At 38.9% G+C, this 16508-nt stretch overlaps 1 protein-coding gene across 5 annotated transcripts in view; it reads right to left on the reverse strand.

The window, feature by feature from the left end:
- The window catches only part of tgfbr3 (transforming growth factor, beta receptor III), a 213839-nt gene that overhangs the window by 28800 nt on the left and 168531 nt on the right, over positions 1–16508 (reverse strand). For all 5 annotated transcript variants that reach the window (XM_069939189.1, XM_069939190.1, XM_069939188.1 and 2 more), the window contains 2 exons: positions 8964–9159; positions 780–1054 (listed from right to left, as the gene is read on the reverse strand). In XM_069939189.1, coding sequence (XP_069795290.1) covers positions 780–1054; positions 8964–9159 — 471 coding nt within the window. The remainder of the gene's footprint in view (positions 1–779; positions 1055–8963; positions 9160–16508) is intronic.

Consider the following 16508-nt stretch of genomic DNA (forward strand, 5'->3'; position numbering starts at 1 on the left):
AAATAGCTTCTTCCAACAGGATGCAAGATTGGTGAATAGTATCCTGTAACCAAGTAAATCATCTGAAAATATTAATATACAGTATGTTTATTTTAAATTATATCTTTATGTGATTAAGTACTCTGTATTGCATGTACATGCAATGTAGTTCCGAGTAACACTTTTGCTGTGTTTAGATCTACAGCTAGATGATAACTACTGACCACACACAATGTTTGTAAATGGCACAGTAACGCGACATTAAATTTTAATTTTTTTTTAATGATCCTTTCTAGAACTTTCTACAGCCCCAGCAATTGGGACTGGGGTTTGAATCCCGCCCTGTCTGTAAGGAGTTTGTAAATTCTTCCCGTGTCTACGTGGGTTTTCCCCAGGGACTCCAGTTTCCTTTCACCAGGGGTGTAGGTTATTCGGGTGTAAATTGGGCATCATGGACTTGTGAGGTGAAATGGCCTGTTACTGTGCTGTATGACTAAATTTAAAAAAATTAAAAATCAACTTAATTTTTAAAAAACATTCTTCCTCCTTTTAATTACAATGTCAGAGAAAGTGGAAATAATTCTCTGCCCATTCCCATTTTTTTCTTTCTTAGTATCACATCCATATCTGACTTATGGTCACAGAAAGCTCACTTAATTATTGTCTTCAGCCAACAGATAGTCAGATCTATAATTGATGAGGGCTTTTAAGTTATAAAAACTTGTATCATTAACATTGTAATTATTAACAAAAATATTCCCAAATTATTAGTCAATAAAACGTTCTGAAATTAGACAAACCTGCAAGCTGCTCTTTTCAATTATAGCTGTCATTTTTTCATCCCCACACTGAACAGATAATGCCACGTTATCTATGGGATGAATTTCTTCTGGTTCAGGTAAACCATTTCTCATTAGTTTTTTAAGTGTACTATCTTGCGATCTCTGCGGCAACTTGTGAACTTGGTCAAAGGGAATCGGAAGCCGAAAGGTTCCTGCGAGACCAGGCAATTGGAAAGATTCTCTCAGAATTGAAAGCTCTGGTGGACGGAAGGAACCTACATCCTCTTCTTCATCTATGATTGGATGGTGTGTTAGAAAAACAAAACAGTCAATAAACAGTATTGTCTTTTTTAAAAAGCGACAAGGGTTAAAACAGGGCTTTTTTTTTTTTTTTACACACACACAAGATCTGATCTCCCCTAGACTATATTAAACTTGTATCATCTTATTTAATTCAGAGCCCTCTGTTCAACATTTTAAAGTGTTTGGTAATCTATACAATCTGTGGAACACAGATTTGATTCAGCTTTTTCTTAAATGCCTTGAGCTCCAATTTCTCAAATACTAACCATCTTAATGTTAAACTTTCTAAACAGTTGAACACCCTATTAAACTATTTAATATCATGGTCAGAAATAAAAACAATAAAACAATAGTATTACTGTACTATTATAATGCATTACATGCCACAAAAATGCAATCTGAACAATACCAACATTCTGTCGCACCAGTATATCTGGTGGATTGAATGAATCTATGTGAGATCCCATGAACAACAGCATTCAGATTGAGAGTTAAAAATTCAACATTTACAATTATTTTTAAATCATATTCCAGTCCACATCAGCATTCAAGCATTCCTGAATAATTAGATCTTTTCTAATGGGATTTTAGAACTTTTGTTCTTCCTCCTTTCTTATATTAAGCCTTTGCAGACTGACCCTTCGATTCAATGCAAGGAATTTTCCATGAACAGCACCAATGGTGATTTCACCAAACCATCAATGAGATATTGAAACACTTCTCCCTGAATTGCTTGGCCAAACCAGCTGACCCTGTCTTGTGAGAAATGTTGGTTAAAGGAGAATAGAAATTTAAGTTTCCCACTTAAATATGACAATGTCAGTACAGGTATTATCAAACCGGCCATAACTGTGATTTAACTTGATGGTATTTACTGTTATCCCCATTACAAAATCAGAGTATGAAAGAAATATAATATGGAAACAGGTCCATCAGCTCAACTCATCCATGTTGGGCAATTTGTCCATCTGAGCTCGTCTCACTGGCCTGCATTTGCCTCCAACCCTTTCCTATTAATGTCCCTGTCCAAATATCTTTTAATGTCATAATTGTAATTACCCTGATCACTTATCATAGATGGAACACTATCTTTAGGAAAAGGTTGCCTCTCTGGTGCCTTTAAATCTTTCCTATTTCCCCTCAAACCTCTAGATTTTGAACTCCTACCCTGGGAAAAAGAAGCAATTATTCATCTTGCATGATTTTACATAACTTTATAACATCAAACCTTCACCTCTTCTGCTCCAGGGAGAAAGTCCTAGCCTTTCCAATTTCTTCTTGTACTAAAGCTCTCCAGTCCTGGTAATGCATTCATGATTTTTTTTTTAACCCCTTCCAGTTTAATGACATTCTTCCTACATAGCAAGGCAACTAGAACTCAACATAGTTCAATTCTTAAACCAATGGAGGCAAAGGTCTCAAACACTTTTTCACCACCTGCATTGACACTTTTCGGGAACCATGTACCTGTACCCAAAGTCTCTTTTGTTCTACGTTACAAACTAGAGGTCTATCGTTAACTGTGCCAATCCTGCCCTGGTTTGATTAATCAAAATGTAACAGCTTCGACTTATTAGAATTAAAATCCATCTGTCATTCCTCAGCCCACGGCCCAATTCATCAAGATCTTGGATAACCCTCCTGATTGTTCAATATACCACCATTTTAGTGTCCTTCACAAACTTACTAACCAAGAAGTAAGATAAAGCAATTCAACTCATTAGGAATGGCGAGGCAGAAAAATAATTCAAAACCTTACTTAACATACAGAGTCCGATAATTTTATGACTTGCAAGGACTCTTGAAAGTTTTCAAATGGCTTACAAGCTTAATTTGGATTTTGAACCTTTACCTTTTCTTTTATAAGATAGTGTGGTGGTCGCTGCCTCTAACTGTAGATAAGGCAAACTGCTCTGTTATCATGGTCCCCAAATTATAGAATTCTAATGGAGCAATTCTCTTGGACCAAAATATTGTGTAAGATGTACAGTGATGAAGAAACCATTGTTTTAAAAAAAAGTGAACTTCAAAAATTGGAACATTTACAAGTAGTTTCCTTCAGTTATTGTTCCTTCATGTATCACCAGCTGCTAAAATTTACATTTTTTTTGATGAAGTAGGTTCCTTTCTCACTATTTTACAAAAAAGGTTTTTTGATAAAGTCTTTCGGAACTGGGGGTTCTGCTGCTTGGGTCAAAAGTGCACGTGTTTTGGAAACACTTTAACTTTCAAATACTTTCCATCGTTACTGGGTCAAAACGCAAAATATCATACGAGGGACAGGAGCCTGAAGACCAACACCTCTTGGTTCAGCAACACTTTCTTTTGAACAGCTACCAGGGTCTTGAACTTCCCATGTAACACCAATCATGCTCTGCTCCAACACCAAAAGCCCAACTCCACTATTCTTTTCTTTTTAGGATATTTTTATCAAGTTTACAATAATACAAAAATTAAACAGTACAATTATACAATGAAATACAAATTACAAGGTGGGGGGGGGGAACTAACATGTGGGAATCAAGTAATGACAACCTGGAAACAGACAGCACAACATTGAAGGGTAAGACAACCCGAAAACTTTAGGTTATGATAATGGTCATAAAAGCCCCCCGTGTATTTATGAAATTAGTATTTGAATCTTTAATGGCATATCTAATTTTTTGTAAACTTAAACAAGACATAATAGCATTTAACCATTGAGTGTGTAGGTGGAGGGTTGTCTTTCCATTTAATCAAAATTGCACGTCTGGCCATCAATGAAGTAATAGATAAAATTAGGTTTTGAGTTGAAGACAATAAAATGTTGTCATCTTGAAATGATCAAAAAAAGCAATTAAAGGGCAAGGTTCCAATTTAAGAGTCACCGATAAAGTTTGAAAAATCTTTCAAAATTTTTTCTAAACTAGGGAAGTCCAAAACATGCGAATCAAAGAAGCCTCAGCAATTTTATATTTGTCACATAGAGGGTTTATATCAGATAAAAACAATAAAATTTAACTTTAAACATGTGTACTCTATGGACCACTTTTAATTGCAATAGCCAAGGTCGCGTTCAAAGGGAGGTAGTATTAATCAAATGATAATGGATTCCCAAACCTCATCAGAGAACTAACGATTCATATCCTGTTCCCATTCTCTCTTGATCTCAGCTAACGAGGCCATTCTTAAATCAAGAAAATTGTTATAAATAAGATATTGAACCTTTATGAGAAAGCTGTAAATCAAAAAGTAAATCAAGGATATTTGCTTCAGGAATTTGTGGAAAAAAATCAGGGATCCGAGAATGAACGAAATGTATAACCTGTAAATATCTAAAAAAAAATGCATGTTTGGCAAGTTAAATTTAACCACCAATTGTTCAAAAGAAGCAAAATTATTTTGAATAAAAAGGTCTTTAAAACATTTAAAGAGAAGGTTTTTGATTGGGTGGAATGGGTTTATTTATTTTCTACTCTGGAAATTTTTAACGTTGGATCATGCTTTATTAAATGGATTAAATTATTATATTTATGTCCAACAGCCTCAATTCATACTAATCAACAAAAGTCAAAATCTATTCATCTTCAGTGGGGTACTCATCAGGATTGTCCTTCAAGTCCATTACCTTTAGCAATTGCTCTTCATTAAAGATTTTACTGGGATCCTTGGGAATGGCATTGAACATAAGGTTTCCTTGTATGCAGATGATCTTTTGCTTTTTGTTTCTAATCTAAAAGTTTCTTTACCAAGTATACTGGCTTTGCTTTCTCATATTAGTCAGTTTTCTGGGTACAAGTTGAATCTGCATAAAAGTGAACTTTTACCTGTAAATGGTTTTATATCAAGTTATTCTAATTTTCTGTTAAGATTATGCAGAATCAATTTACTTATCTCAGTGTTATAATTACTAAGACCAATAATCCTCTTTTTAAGGAAAAATTTTCCACTCAGGTTAAATTCTTATCAAAATGGCCGCCTTCATCACTTTCAATGATTGGTCATATTAACTCTATTAAAATGAACATTTTACTGAAATTTTTGTACCTTTTTCCAATCCGTACCAATTTTTATCCCGAAATCTTTTGATTCACTCAATTCAATATCTTCCTATATTTTTTTTGGCTTGGCTTCGCGGACGAAGATTTATGGAGGGGGTAAATGTCCACGTCAGCTGCAGGCTCGTTTGTGGCTGACAAGTCCGATGCGGGACAGGCAGACACGGTTGAAGGGGAAAATTGGTTGGTTGGGGTTGGGTGTTGGGTTTTTCCTCCTTTGTCTTTTGTCAGTGAGGTGGGCTCTGCGGTCTTCTTCAAAGGAGGTTGCTGCCCGCCGAACTGTGAGGCGCCAAGATGTACGGTTTGAGGCAATATCAGCCCACTGACGGTGGTCAATGTGGCAGGCACCAAGAGATTTCTTTAGGCAGTCCTTGTACCTCTTCTTTGGTGCACCTCTGTCACGGTGGCCAGTGGAGAGCTCGCCATATAACACGATCTTGGGAAGGCGATGGTCCTCCATTCTGGAGACGTGACCCACCCAGCACAGCTGGATCTTCAGCAGCGTGGACTCGATGCTGTCGGCCTCTGCCATCTCGAGTACTTCGATGTTAGGGATGAAGGCGCTCCAATGAATGTTGAGGATGGAGCGGAGACAACGCTGGTGGAAGCGTTCTAGGAGCCGTAGGTGATGCCGGTAGAGGACCCATGATTCGGAGCCGAACAGGAGTGTGGGTATGACAACGGCTCTGTATACGCTTATCTTTGTGAGGTTTTTCAGTTGGTTGTTTTTCCAGACTATATATATAGCAGGGGAAACTCCCTCGCTTAAATAAAGCTCATCTTCAAAAAGCTAAAAGGAATGGTGGATTGGAGTGGATAGCACACAAATTTGAAAAGATAGTAATGCAAAATAAAACTATTGGAGGAAAAGTTGCAGCAGGAAATACAACTGTAAAGTTAGGTAACATGTAAAGAAAAGAATGAAAGGGAGAGCGGTGAAACAAAACAATGGCATCCTCTTGTTTATGTGCTAAATATATCAAATGGTAATGGGTGTACCAGGAACTCAGTTACTGAAATGCAAACATTTCTGGATTATAATGAGTGAAGGCGACGAATGAGTAAGGCATTAAAAAAAAATATAAACAGGTTCAATCTTAAATAACTGTGCAGTTCCACAAAAGTTGTTTATTATTTAGCATACTATATTGGCAGATTAACACCATATTTCAACCTGGTGACATAGGATTTAAATTTATAGGCAACAGAATTTTTGAGCATTTTCAGCAAGCCGGTCTTATTCAGTCCAGCATTTGTTGCAGCAAATCACTGCCTCTTGCCAACTTAATGCTGATTCCCTGATGAGATGCAAAGATATATTATTTTTCACTTTGCCATATTAGAATCTCTCGTCTGCTTCCCCCTGCAGCTCTTGCACCTGTTACTTGACCACTTGTTCCACAGACATTTGAATGGTGAACCTCCCCCATAGCCAGCTGCACCACTTCTCTCATCTCCCTTCTCTCATCTCCCTTCTCTCATCTCCCTTCTCTCATCTCCCTTCTCTCATCTCCCTTCTCTCATCTCCCTTCTCTCATCTCCCTTCTCTCATCTCCCTTCAGAATTTTTTGAATCATTTCCAGAATTTTGGTTTCAAAAAGACCACAAATTTTACGCATCTTCATCTTTCCAAAAAGAGTAAGTAATTTACAACTCCTTAACTGGGAAATGATAAACTATTGGACTTGTAAGAAATAATCAAATAACTATTCCACAAACCTGAATTCTTCAATACATTGATGAAACTGAACATTTTACTTCAGTCAAAAATCATTATGAATCATTTTTCATATGCATTGCTCAAAACCTTACTGATGCCTGGCTTTTATTTGCCAGGAGTAACTTTGTCACCTCATGGGTCCCTGGGTGGGAATGCTTTTTACTCACTCTGAAAGATTGAGGATTTGCAAATCACAATTTGGAGAGGTACACATAAACTCAAATGCTTATACCACTCACAACACCTCTAATAGCAAAGCAGGACTTGGATAATATCCAAGCATTTGTATCATGCGCCAGGTTGTCTCCGACAAAAAAATGCACAAACATCTTAGATTTAGATTTACTGATCACTGTCACATACTGAGATACAGTGAAAAGCTTTCTTTGGTTTGCTTGGCAAAGAGTGGCCACACTGCAAAAAAAAAAAATGATGAGGAAAAAAGTCCCTTCGGAGACAGTGGATGATGAGGATCTGCTCTGACATAGCTGCCTACTGCACTGTATTTGCCATCCCCATAATCACTGTAGTTGCCCTTGTCACCTGCTCCCCATGTTGTACAACAGCAGGGGTGGGTGGGGGGGGGGGGGCTGTGGACATTAAGCTCAAGCTCTCGTATCCAGCTGCCTGATCTCTGTTGCACCTCCTCTATCTGGGCCAGCACCACTAGGCTGAGGAACAGCTTCCTTCCATAGGCAGTGAGAAAGCTGAACGAGCAAAGGAACTGCTTACGCTAACCATCTGAGACTCTCAAATTCATGAAACAATATTTATTTATATCAATGAATACGTCCTGAATATGCATTGTTCGACTGTATGTGTGTTATGTCCAGTTGCATGTCTCCATGTTTTGCACCGAGGATCGAAGAATGCTGTTTTGTCACGTTGTACTTGTACAATCAGGTGCCAATAAAATTGAGTTAACTTGGTCCTTATTCCTAGAAACTGTTGGAAGCCATCGACACCTGTGGTCTGGAGGGAGATCTGCTCTCCATCACACCTCCTCACCCTTTGGACCGACTCCCAGAATCTGTCGGAAGCCATCAGCACCTGTGGTCTGGAGGGAGTTCTGCTCTCCAAAACACTTTGGCCCTTGCTTCTGATTCCCAGAAACCATCTGAGGTAATTGTCACTTGAAATCTGGAGGAAGATCTGCTCTTCATTTCATCTATTTGACCCCTGATCCCAATTCCCAGAAACAGTTGGGAGCCATTGGCATCTGTGGCCTGGAATAAGATCTGCTCTTTGTCGCACCTCCTTGCCCCCAATCCTGGCTCCCAGAAGCTGTCAATGCCTGTGCTCTGGATCCTCGTTCTCTACTCTTGATTCTTAGAAGCTGTCAGAATCTGCTGGTGCCTGCGGCCTAATGTTGGGCTGGCATTCCCATGCTGGAGCTCACCTTACCCATCCACGCTGGTGTGACTGAGATAATCCATTCCAGCATTCCTTTGGCTTGGTCTTGGCTGACCTGGTCCATGGCTGCAGATCACAACCTCCTCAGACCTACTCCTCATGATCCACCATCTCAGAAGTGAGGTCCACTACCTTCAATGGTACCCTTACCAATACTCATTCTCAAGAAATTGACAGTAGTTTAAATGCAACAACCATACAAAAACTGTTGATTCTGAAATTGTAGCTACCAGAATGCAGAGCTAGGTTTTAATAAATGCTGTTCCTGGTCTCTTTAGTTTTCATAAGCTCTACTGTCACAACAGTACTTGAGGAATGATATCCATCACTGGTATAGTTCATCGATGCCTTTCTCACTGAACAAACAAGGTGGAATCAAGAAAACTACCTATTCTACCAAATTGTGCATCCATCATTCCACATTATTCAATTACACAAGACAAACCACCTTCCTTAGTGCACATACTGAATTTAGTCTAAACTCCAATACTGAGATGAAAAACCTGTTTCTGTGCAGTACAACTCAAAATGTTAATTTCTTATCACTAAAAGAATTTGTTTTCCTCAATGTGGTCTGTTTTGAATGCTTGGAGATAACAGTGCAACTTTTAATTCGTTTTAATACATTGTTTGAATATTATAAATATTCATTGCTGGTGGGATGAGAGACGCTCAGATTGCAATACAGCTTCAACTGTTCTCAAGATACACATATTCTTTAACATTTACCTGCTTCTTGGAGCCTTAAATGAATTTGATTAGCAACTGAGGCCTTTGTATACGAAGTGATTGTGCTGTGACCATGTTCTCGAACCCAGCGCATCAGGTCAATCCTGGGTGAGGTCAGATTAAATGACATTTTCTTCACCACAACCATAGCAGCTTCTGTCTCCCGGCTAAATTTGATACTGTCTCTGTCAGAGATCTTGATTGGACAGAAAAAGCGTAGCAAATTAATTAATTTGTTTTTTATGTCCTAATTATTTTTTTTAATTAATGTAATTAAAATCAAGCATTCACAATCAATTTATATGGCACTGATTTGCATATGCAGAGATAACTATATTCAACCAGCTATATTAAATATTTATACTTATATATACTTTCAGATTTCTCAAAGCATGATATTTAAAATACAATTAAAATCCCATTTGCCAAAACATTGTTTACAGACAATAACAAAGATATCACAAATTCCATGGCACAATCTGTACTCAAGTTGAAAATTATGAAAGTGGACCCGAGCACCCCCGACCGGATCAAATCGGCCTGCTCCGGCACTGCTCCAGCACCATCGCCAAATATTTAAAAAAAAAGAATTAAAAAAAAAGGAAAATGATGAAAGCAATTGCATCTCGCAAAATAAAATTTTACGACAGTTAATTTATTGCTCCATAAAATTTGGGATAATGAGAACTGTTCTTCATGAGCAGGCAAAAGCAATTCAACACTAGCCATACAAAGTAAAAGAGTAAAAGTACAGGGCTATGGTGAAAATAATTAGAATATATCAAGAGCAATATGAGATAGCTCTGTTGCGAGGCTCATTCAGGAGCCTGATAGCTGTCTGAAAGAAACTGCCTTTAAGCCTGTTGTGCAATTTTATACTCTTGAACTTTGAGGGGGAAGAGGGAGAGGAGAGTGTGTCCAGAGGAGATGTGTCTTTCAGTATGTTGGCTGCCTTTCCTAGATAACAAGATGTGTAGACAGAGTTGATGGATGGCAAGGAACATGATATTCTAGGCTGTATTTAATATCTTCTGTTGCTTCTTCCAATCTTGGGCCAAACAGCTCCCGTACCACACAGTGGTGCACCTGCAGAGGTTATTGAGTGACATGCAGAGCTTCCTTTGTCTTCTAAAAAAGTAGTGGCACGGAGGTGCATTCTTGACCATCACGATGCAGTTGACCCAATTCAGGTCATTAGAAATGTTTATTCCCAAGAACCCAAAACTATTTACCCTCTCCATCTCATCATTATTGAACTGGACAGGGGTGTTGGCTCGAGCACACCATTCCTGAAGTCTATGATTAATTCTCTTACAGATGCAGAGAAGCTGTTATCTTGGCATCATACCATTAGACTCAATCTCTTTTTTGAATTCTTTCTCGTAATAACAATAGGTAATATTCAACCAAGACTTGTGTTGTCAACAAATTTAAAGATGCAGTCGGAAATGTATTTGGCTGACCTTCATGGGCATAGATGAGCATAGCAGATGGTTGTCTGCACATCCTTGCAGGTGCCAGTGTGATTGTAGAAATGTTACTACCCTCTTCACCGATTTTACGCTGTTAGTCAGGAAGTCAAGGATCTAATTGCAGAGGGGCATTCCAAGGCCCATAGGTTTGTTGGTGACTATGGCATTGAAGTGGGAACTGACATCAATGAACAGTATTCTGATGTTGGTATCCAAGAGTTCCAGATGGCATCTGCCATGGATCTGTTTGAACGGAAGGCAAAATTGAAGAGGGTCGAGACTGGCTAGGAGGCTGGAATTAATGTCAGTCATGACCAACCTCTCAAAGCATCAAGATAGTGGATGTCGCAGCCACCAGTCGGTTGTTACTTGGCCAGATATTGTGCCTTAATTTTGTTCTTGCATGATGGTTTCCTTCACAAAACAGATAGCAACCACGGCCTGTGGCAATGATCTTGCCTTTTTTGGGATGAAGTCAATCAATGAAATCAATCCCAAACTATTTATTTGGAATCAGTAAGTGCATGGAAGGCAACATGACTAAGAGGACGTCTGTGATTATGTCCACCACTTCATCCATGCAGGCTCTTAGAACATGCTCAGAAAGTCCTTCAGGGTCAGTTTTTTTCTGTGGGTTCATTCTCCAGAAAGCTGTCTGAGGTTAGCAGCAGTGACTGTAGATGCAGGAGTTAACGAAGTAATCAAGGTGGATATCGCTGCTTCACTGGCTTTCTGTTTGAAGTGACCATAGAAGGTATTAAGCTTATTGGGGAGTGTTCATCCGTTGCATGCTACACTGCCAATTTTTCTTTATACTCCATAATAGCATGCATACATTTTCATTATTGTCAGGTGTAGGTGATGCTCTTGAGCCTGGTGCAGAATTGCCTTTTCACTTCCATGATTGCTTCGTGAAGATTGTACTTAGATCTCTTGTAAAGGGCCTAGCCTTCAGTAGAAAGTTGACTTTGTGATTCATTCGTAGTTTCCAATTGGGGTATATGCTTGTTGTTCTCCAAGTCATGTAGTCTTCCCCACACAACTAACTGATAGCAAATAAATAGTTTGGCACTGATTTAATTATGGTTATTCATCCCAAAAATACTAGTGCATTGCAGTTACAGAGAATGTATCCAAACTCCAGAAAATATCACTGGCAGAATTAAGTACACAACACTGAAAATGTATATTTAATTTGTATTTAATGGAGTCCTGACCCCACAGTACTGCTGTACCAAACACAAGCTGATGATGTTTTTCCAGATAGTTTGCTCAAGGTTTCTCTAAGTGCTTTGCTCCTCTGCCCTACACAATCTCCATTACCCAACTGAATTCCTCAACTTGATCCACTTTACAAGCAACATTTTGTGGATGAAATAATTTTGCTCTGTCACAAAAAATTGCCACAGGCTCCTGCAAAAGAGTACATTTGCAAGGGCAGTCTTATCAAAAAAAATTACATGAGCCTAAGCAACATGAGAGGAAAAAATCAGTAACATAATTTACCAAAAATTCAAAGGACAGATTTTCTTCACAAAAGGATAAACATCAAGTAATGTCAGATAGGCTCCAAGAACGGCTGGAAATATTTTCTCTGGCTACTTCCCATCAGAATTCAGCCTTCCGGAGTCTTACAGGAATCTACAGCATCCCAGACACTTTAAAAAGGGAGAAGGACAGAGAGCCTTAAACTCTCTTAATTGTGGAACAATGTGCAAGACAAAAACAGGAGAGCAGAAAAACAATTTGCATGGTTAGCATAAGATGGACACTTGTGTGTCAGTTAATACAAGCTATTACAGCGCCAGTGACTGGGATTTGAATCCGGTGCTGTCTGCAATGGGTGTGTACTGTTATGAGTTCAGAGGACTCCGAAACCCAGCAGAAATAGAAATTCACCAAGACAATGGTTACTTAAACAAAAGTTGCTTTTAATTTTCTTTAAACATAATAACAGAATCAATCTTTAACTTATTACTATCAATTTAAGTTAACCCCCTTCTAATTCTAAGTGCATGTGTAGATAATGCGTATATGTTCAGGAAAGTTCTCTGTTTCACTGTCCAATCATTCACTTTTCACTTCTCCAAGTTCACCGGTATCAGGCAATTCTTATACTGTGCACAGATTTCAACATTTATAATTTCCACCAGGCTCTGGTACTTAAAGTTAAATGGTTACTGCTCAGGAAGATTCTTGTTGGTTTCAGAGAGAAATTTGTTGCTCATCAGACACACACAAACTGATTTCCTCCAATCAGTCACTTCAGTGTCTTGCCGAAGAAACTTGCCCCGTCATGGGTTTTCCAAATGATAAACCCTTCTTCCAGGTCACCACAGAATTCCTCTTGTTTCCCTTATTTCAGGAGGAACACTCTAGCCAGCCATTTCCTCTTGCAAGGACTACAAGGGTTTTAAACAGGCTGAACTCAGAACTCATAATCCATTTTCAAAATGGGGTTTTTAACAAGTCTGCCAGCATGCCATTTTGCAGCCTCAACTGTCGAACTGACCTCTCTCTCTCTCCAAAGGAGACATCACCTGTTTGCTTTTTCCTCTCTCTGCTTGTAAAAAAAAACCCAGAAAACCTCTCCCAAGGCTTCAAACCCAATTTTTGAAAGATCTTATCAGTATCTAAGCCTGGACATGAACAATATTATGTTCCATTTTCACCTCCTTTTGAAGTCCTTTCCAAAGCAGTTCCATTGTCTCTGCAATGTCACTGGTGATTCAATAGGCTTTTTTATGCTGCAGCATCTGGGTAGCCCTCCATGGACCCAGGTGCAATTAGTGGGCTAAAGGTGCTTCCAGCACCTTTCAAGCTGGGGTGGGGGGAAAACAACACAGTAAATCACCAACATGGCAATTTTAGGGGATCCAGTGGGAGGTGACACATCACGCAAACGATCAGTGGTCAGTCTCCCTGACTCCTCCACCAGCTGATAGTCATCCCCCCACCATCAATCATGCTCCCCCACCCCACACTCCATAGCAGCTGGCCACTCTGCCCCCACTGATCGCGGAATCCACTCCCCCCATGTCAACGACCTCACTCTCCCCAATTGTGGCGCCCCCCCCCCCCACATGGCAGTGACCCCTCTCTGTGATGCCAGCACACAAGCGCTGACGTCACAGGAGTAATTGGGTCGGGCATTTTAGTTTTCAAGCCGCCGGTGGACACGACCTAGGCAAGTTTAATTGGGTTCCCCGATGACCTCCAAGGTAGGGCAGGGACCCGGTTGATTTTGGAGCCCGCTAACTGGGTCGGATCCTTTCAAGCTGCCTTGTGAGTGGTGAGCCTACTGGGCAAGTTGCCTGTTTAACCCCATTTTACAAGGCAGCTTGAAAGCACCTAATGTCTCACTTCAGGAAAGCTCCTGCATTTTAAATGAGACATCTTTTGTGACGTGTAACCTAAACTAAACCCCCACAATCTCTCTCTTTTAAAGACATATTTTACCCATAACTATTTTAACATCTCCAGTAGGTCCTCTCACTTTCCAAAGACATACGGGGTTAGTCAGTTAATTGGTCTCATGGGCATATTTGGGTGGTGTGGGCTCGTGGTCCGCAAGGGCCTGTTATAGTGTTGTATCTAAAGAAAAAACAAATGGATGAAGAACAGAGAAATTGGAGTGACGTGGTTTAGGACTTGTAGCCATGAAATACTTCTGTACTGATTATATTTTTGTTTTTGGATGGAAAATAACCAAGGACTGTTTACACCAAAACATTACAGAAATCATGAATGTTAAGGACAACTGACAATTGACCTTGGGGAAATTTAATTTTTATGACGTCATGAGTGCAGTTAAATTACCAGCTTTACAACCTTCAAAGATTCAAGAAGTTGACACTAAAGTTTTTACCATCTTACATTGTATCTAATTTTACACCATCCTGCATTTCCCTACTCTGGAAATCTCTTTCATTTTCTTCTAAAAATATGTCTCTGCATCTGAACTGCAGTTTGTGTGAATCTTAGTCAAATACACAGAGAATGTTAACCATCATGTTTAAGGTTGGATTAAACTAGAAAAGTCAAATGTTACTTCCTGGTGGTTGATTGGTAAGTGAAATGATGTCTCCTGTTGGTTGAATCTGTTCCCCGGCATCCAAAAGTGGCCCAATGGGTCTTAATATAAGAGATATCATATTAAAACAAAAGAAAAACAAAGAAAACAAGAGTTTATTATTGTGGAGTATAGAAAGTGGTGGCATGGGACATCACCTGGCTCATTTTCCCCATACAGTGGAAAGGAGCCATCCAGCTAAATCCACTTCCCAGTTATGGATACCTGGACATCTCAAGTGCTCATTCTAATACATTTTGATTATATCCAGAATTTCTCTGCAGCAGATTTAGTAGCTGTTGATAAGTTTCCTCCAGAGGAAGGAACTTAACAAGGGAAGCTTGTTATAAGACCAAAAGCCATAATTTAAAATGGAGGTGTGTGGGCCTTCTCACAGAGTTTGGAGAATCTCAAAATGTCTTCCCTAAAGGAGTATGGAGGCTAGATCAGTGGTGGTATTTAGAGGAGATGTGGACACATTTTTGAAAGGTTCGGGAATTGGAGGCAATAGGGAATAAGCACAGAGGAGGAAAAGGACCTAAGACAATTCGGTAATAATCAGAACAGGCTTAATGGGCCAAAAAAAAGCTCTATTCCTTTTTCTATTTTTCTTACCTTCTTATGACTCCTCTTGAAACCACCATCCAGGCTCTCAGTGGGTAAAAGAATTCTATTCACATCTAACCTTTCCAGCAATGACCTTGCATGTATGTATTTATTTCTCTTTGCCAAGGGAAATAGGTCCTTCCTTTCCACTCTTTGAACCTTTCCATATTATACACCTCAATTAAATCTTTGTTTTCTATAGAACAGTGGAGGTGGAGCAAACAGTTTAGCCAACCTTTACTCAAAACTAAACATTCTCCATACTCGATATTCAATAATCTTCAATGTACTGCTCAGTAATCTATCCATTGTTAGCAATACAGAACCACATGGAGGACTAATGCTGGAGACCTATCCATTTTGAGGCCAGACACACACATTAAGTAAATTTCATGGTCCAAATAGCGTTTTCCATTGAAACGTCTGATCACTTCACAGGCATAATGCAGTGTATCTCTGCTAAATTCCCCATTTGTTCCTCATTCTATTTCCCCTTATTGTGACCAAATTTTAATCCTTTCCCACTGAAAATTCCCACGAATTCATCAATACTCAACTCAGTTCCACTACAGTTGCATTTCGTTTTTTTTTGTTCTACTTTCCTGCCCTAACAAAAAAAAGCCAAACGTAATTATTCAACTGATCGAGTATTTATTCCTAGAAGCTAGTAAATCACCCCTCCATCATATTTCTCCAATACAATGCTCACCCATCAGCCACGTTTCATTGGGCAGCAACTCCCTTGGTTTTACTTTTGCTCTCACCATTTATTAGATTCCTAATTGTAGATTTATTTTCATTAATTCCATTGTTGTTTTAATGTTCCGATAAACTATGTACTTATGGTTTTTTGCTTTAATTTATTAAATATTGTTTTGAAATGTCTTAAAAATAGCATTGTGTCAATGTATAAATCATTTGTTTCTGCTCTACACACATTGCTTTCTGAATGACTTATTAAAATCAAGTGCTGCAAGGAAATAATTTACATTATCCACATTAGGATTAAGAATCAAGTTTGCCTGATTTCCCTTTACCCACAATCTTAATGATTTTACACTTTAGGCTGACAGCTGAACACACATCCAGACCTGCATTTCAATTTATAAAGGCAATTTCCTCATGATATTGCCACACCACATTCTTCACACACCATATTAAGCTCTGTGGCTTTTCGTTGGGTTTAATTTTTCCCAGAAACAAAATTATTTTGACAGTTCTTCAAACAGGGATCATCTGAATTTGGCAAACAACTTTCAACATTGAGAATGAAAGTAGAATGAATAATCACAAAATTATACAAAAAAATGAGGCTTCTAAGTTACCAAGGGATGCAGGATTGGAACCTGAAGGCTAGAATGGAGAAGATAGAAATATTCTTCTTCGAATGAAGAG

The sequence above is a fragment of the Narcine bancroftii genome, chromosome 5, assembly GCF_036971445.1.
Source record: "Narcine bancroftii isolate sNarBan1 chromosome 5, sNarBan1.hap1, whole genome shotgun sequence".
Classification (NCBI taxonomy): domain Eukaryota; kingdom Metazoa; phylum Chordata; class Chondrichthyes; order Torpediniformes; family Narcinidae; genus Narcine; species Narcine bancroftii.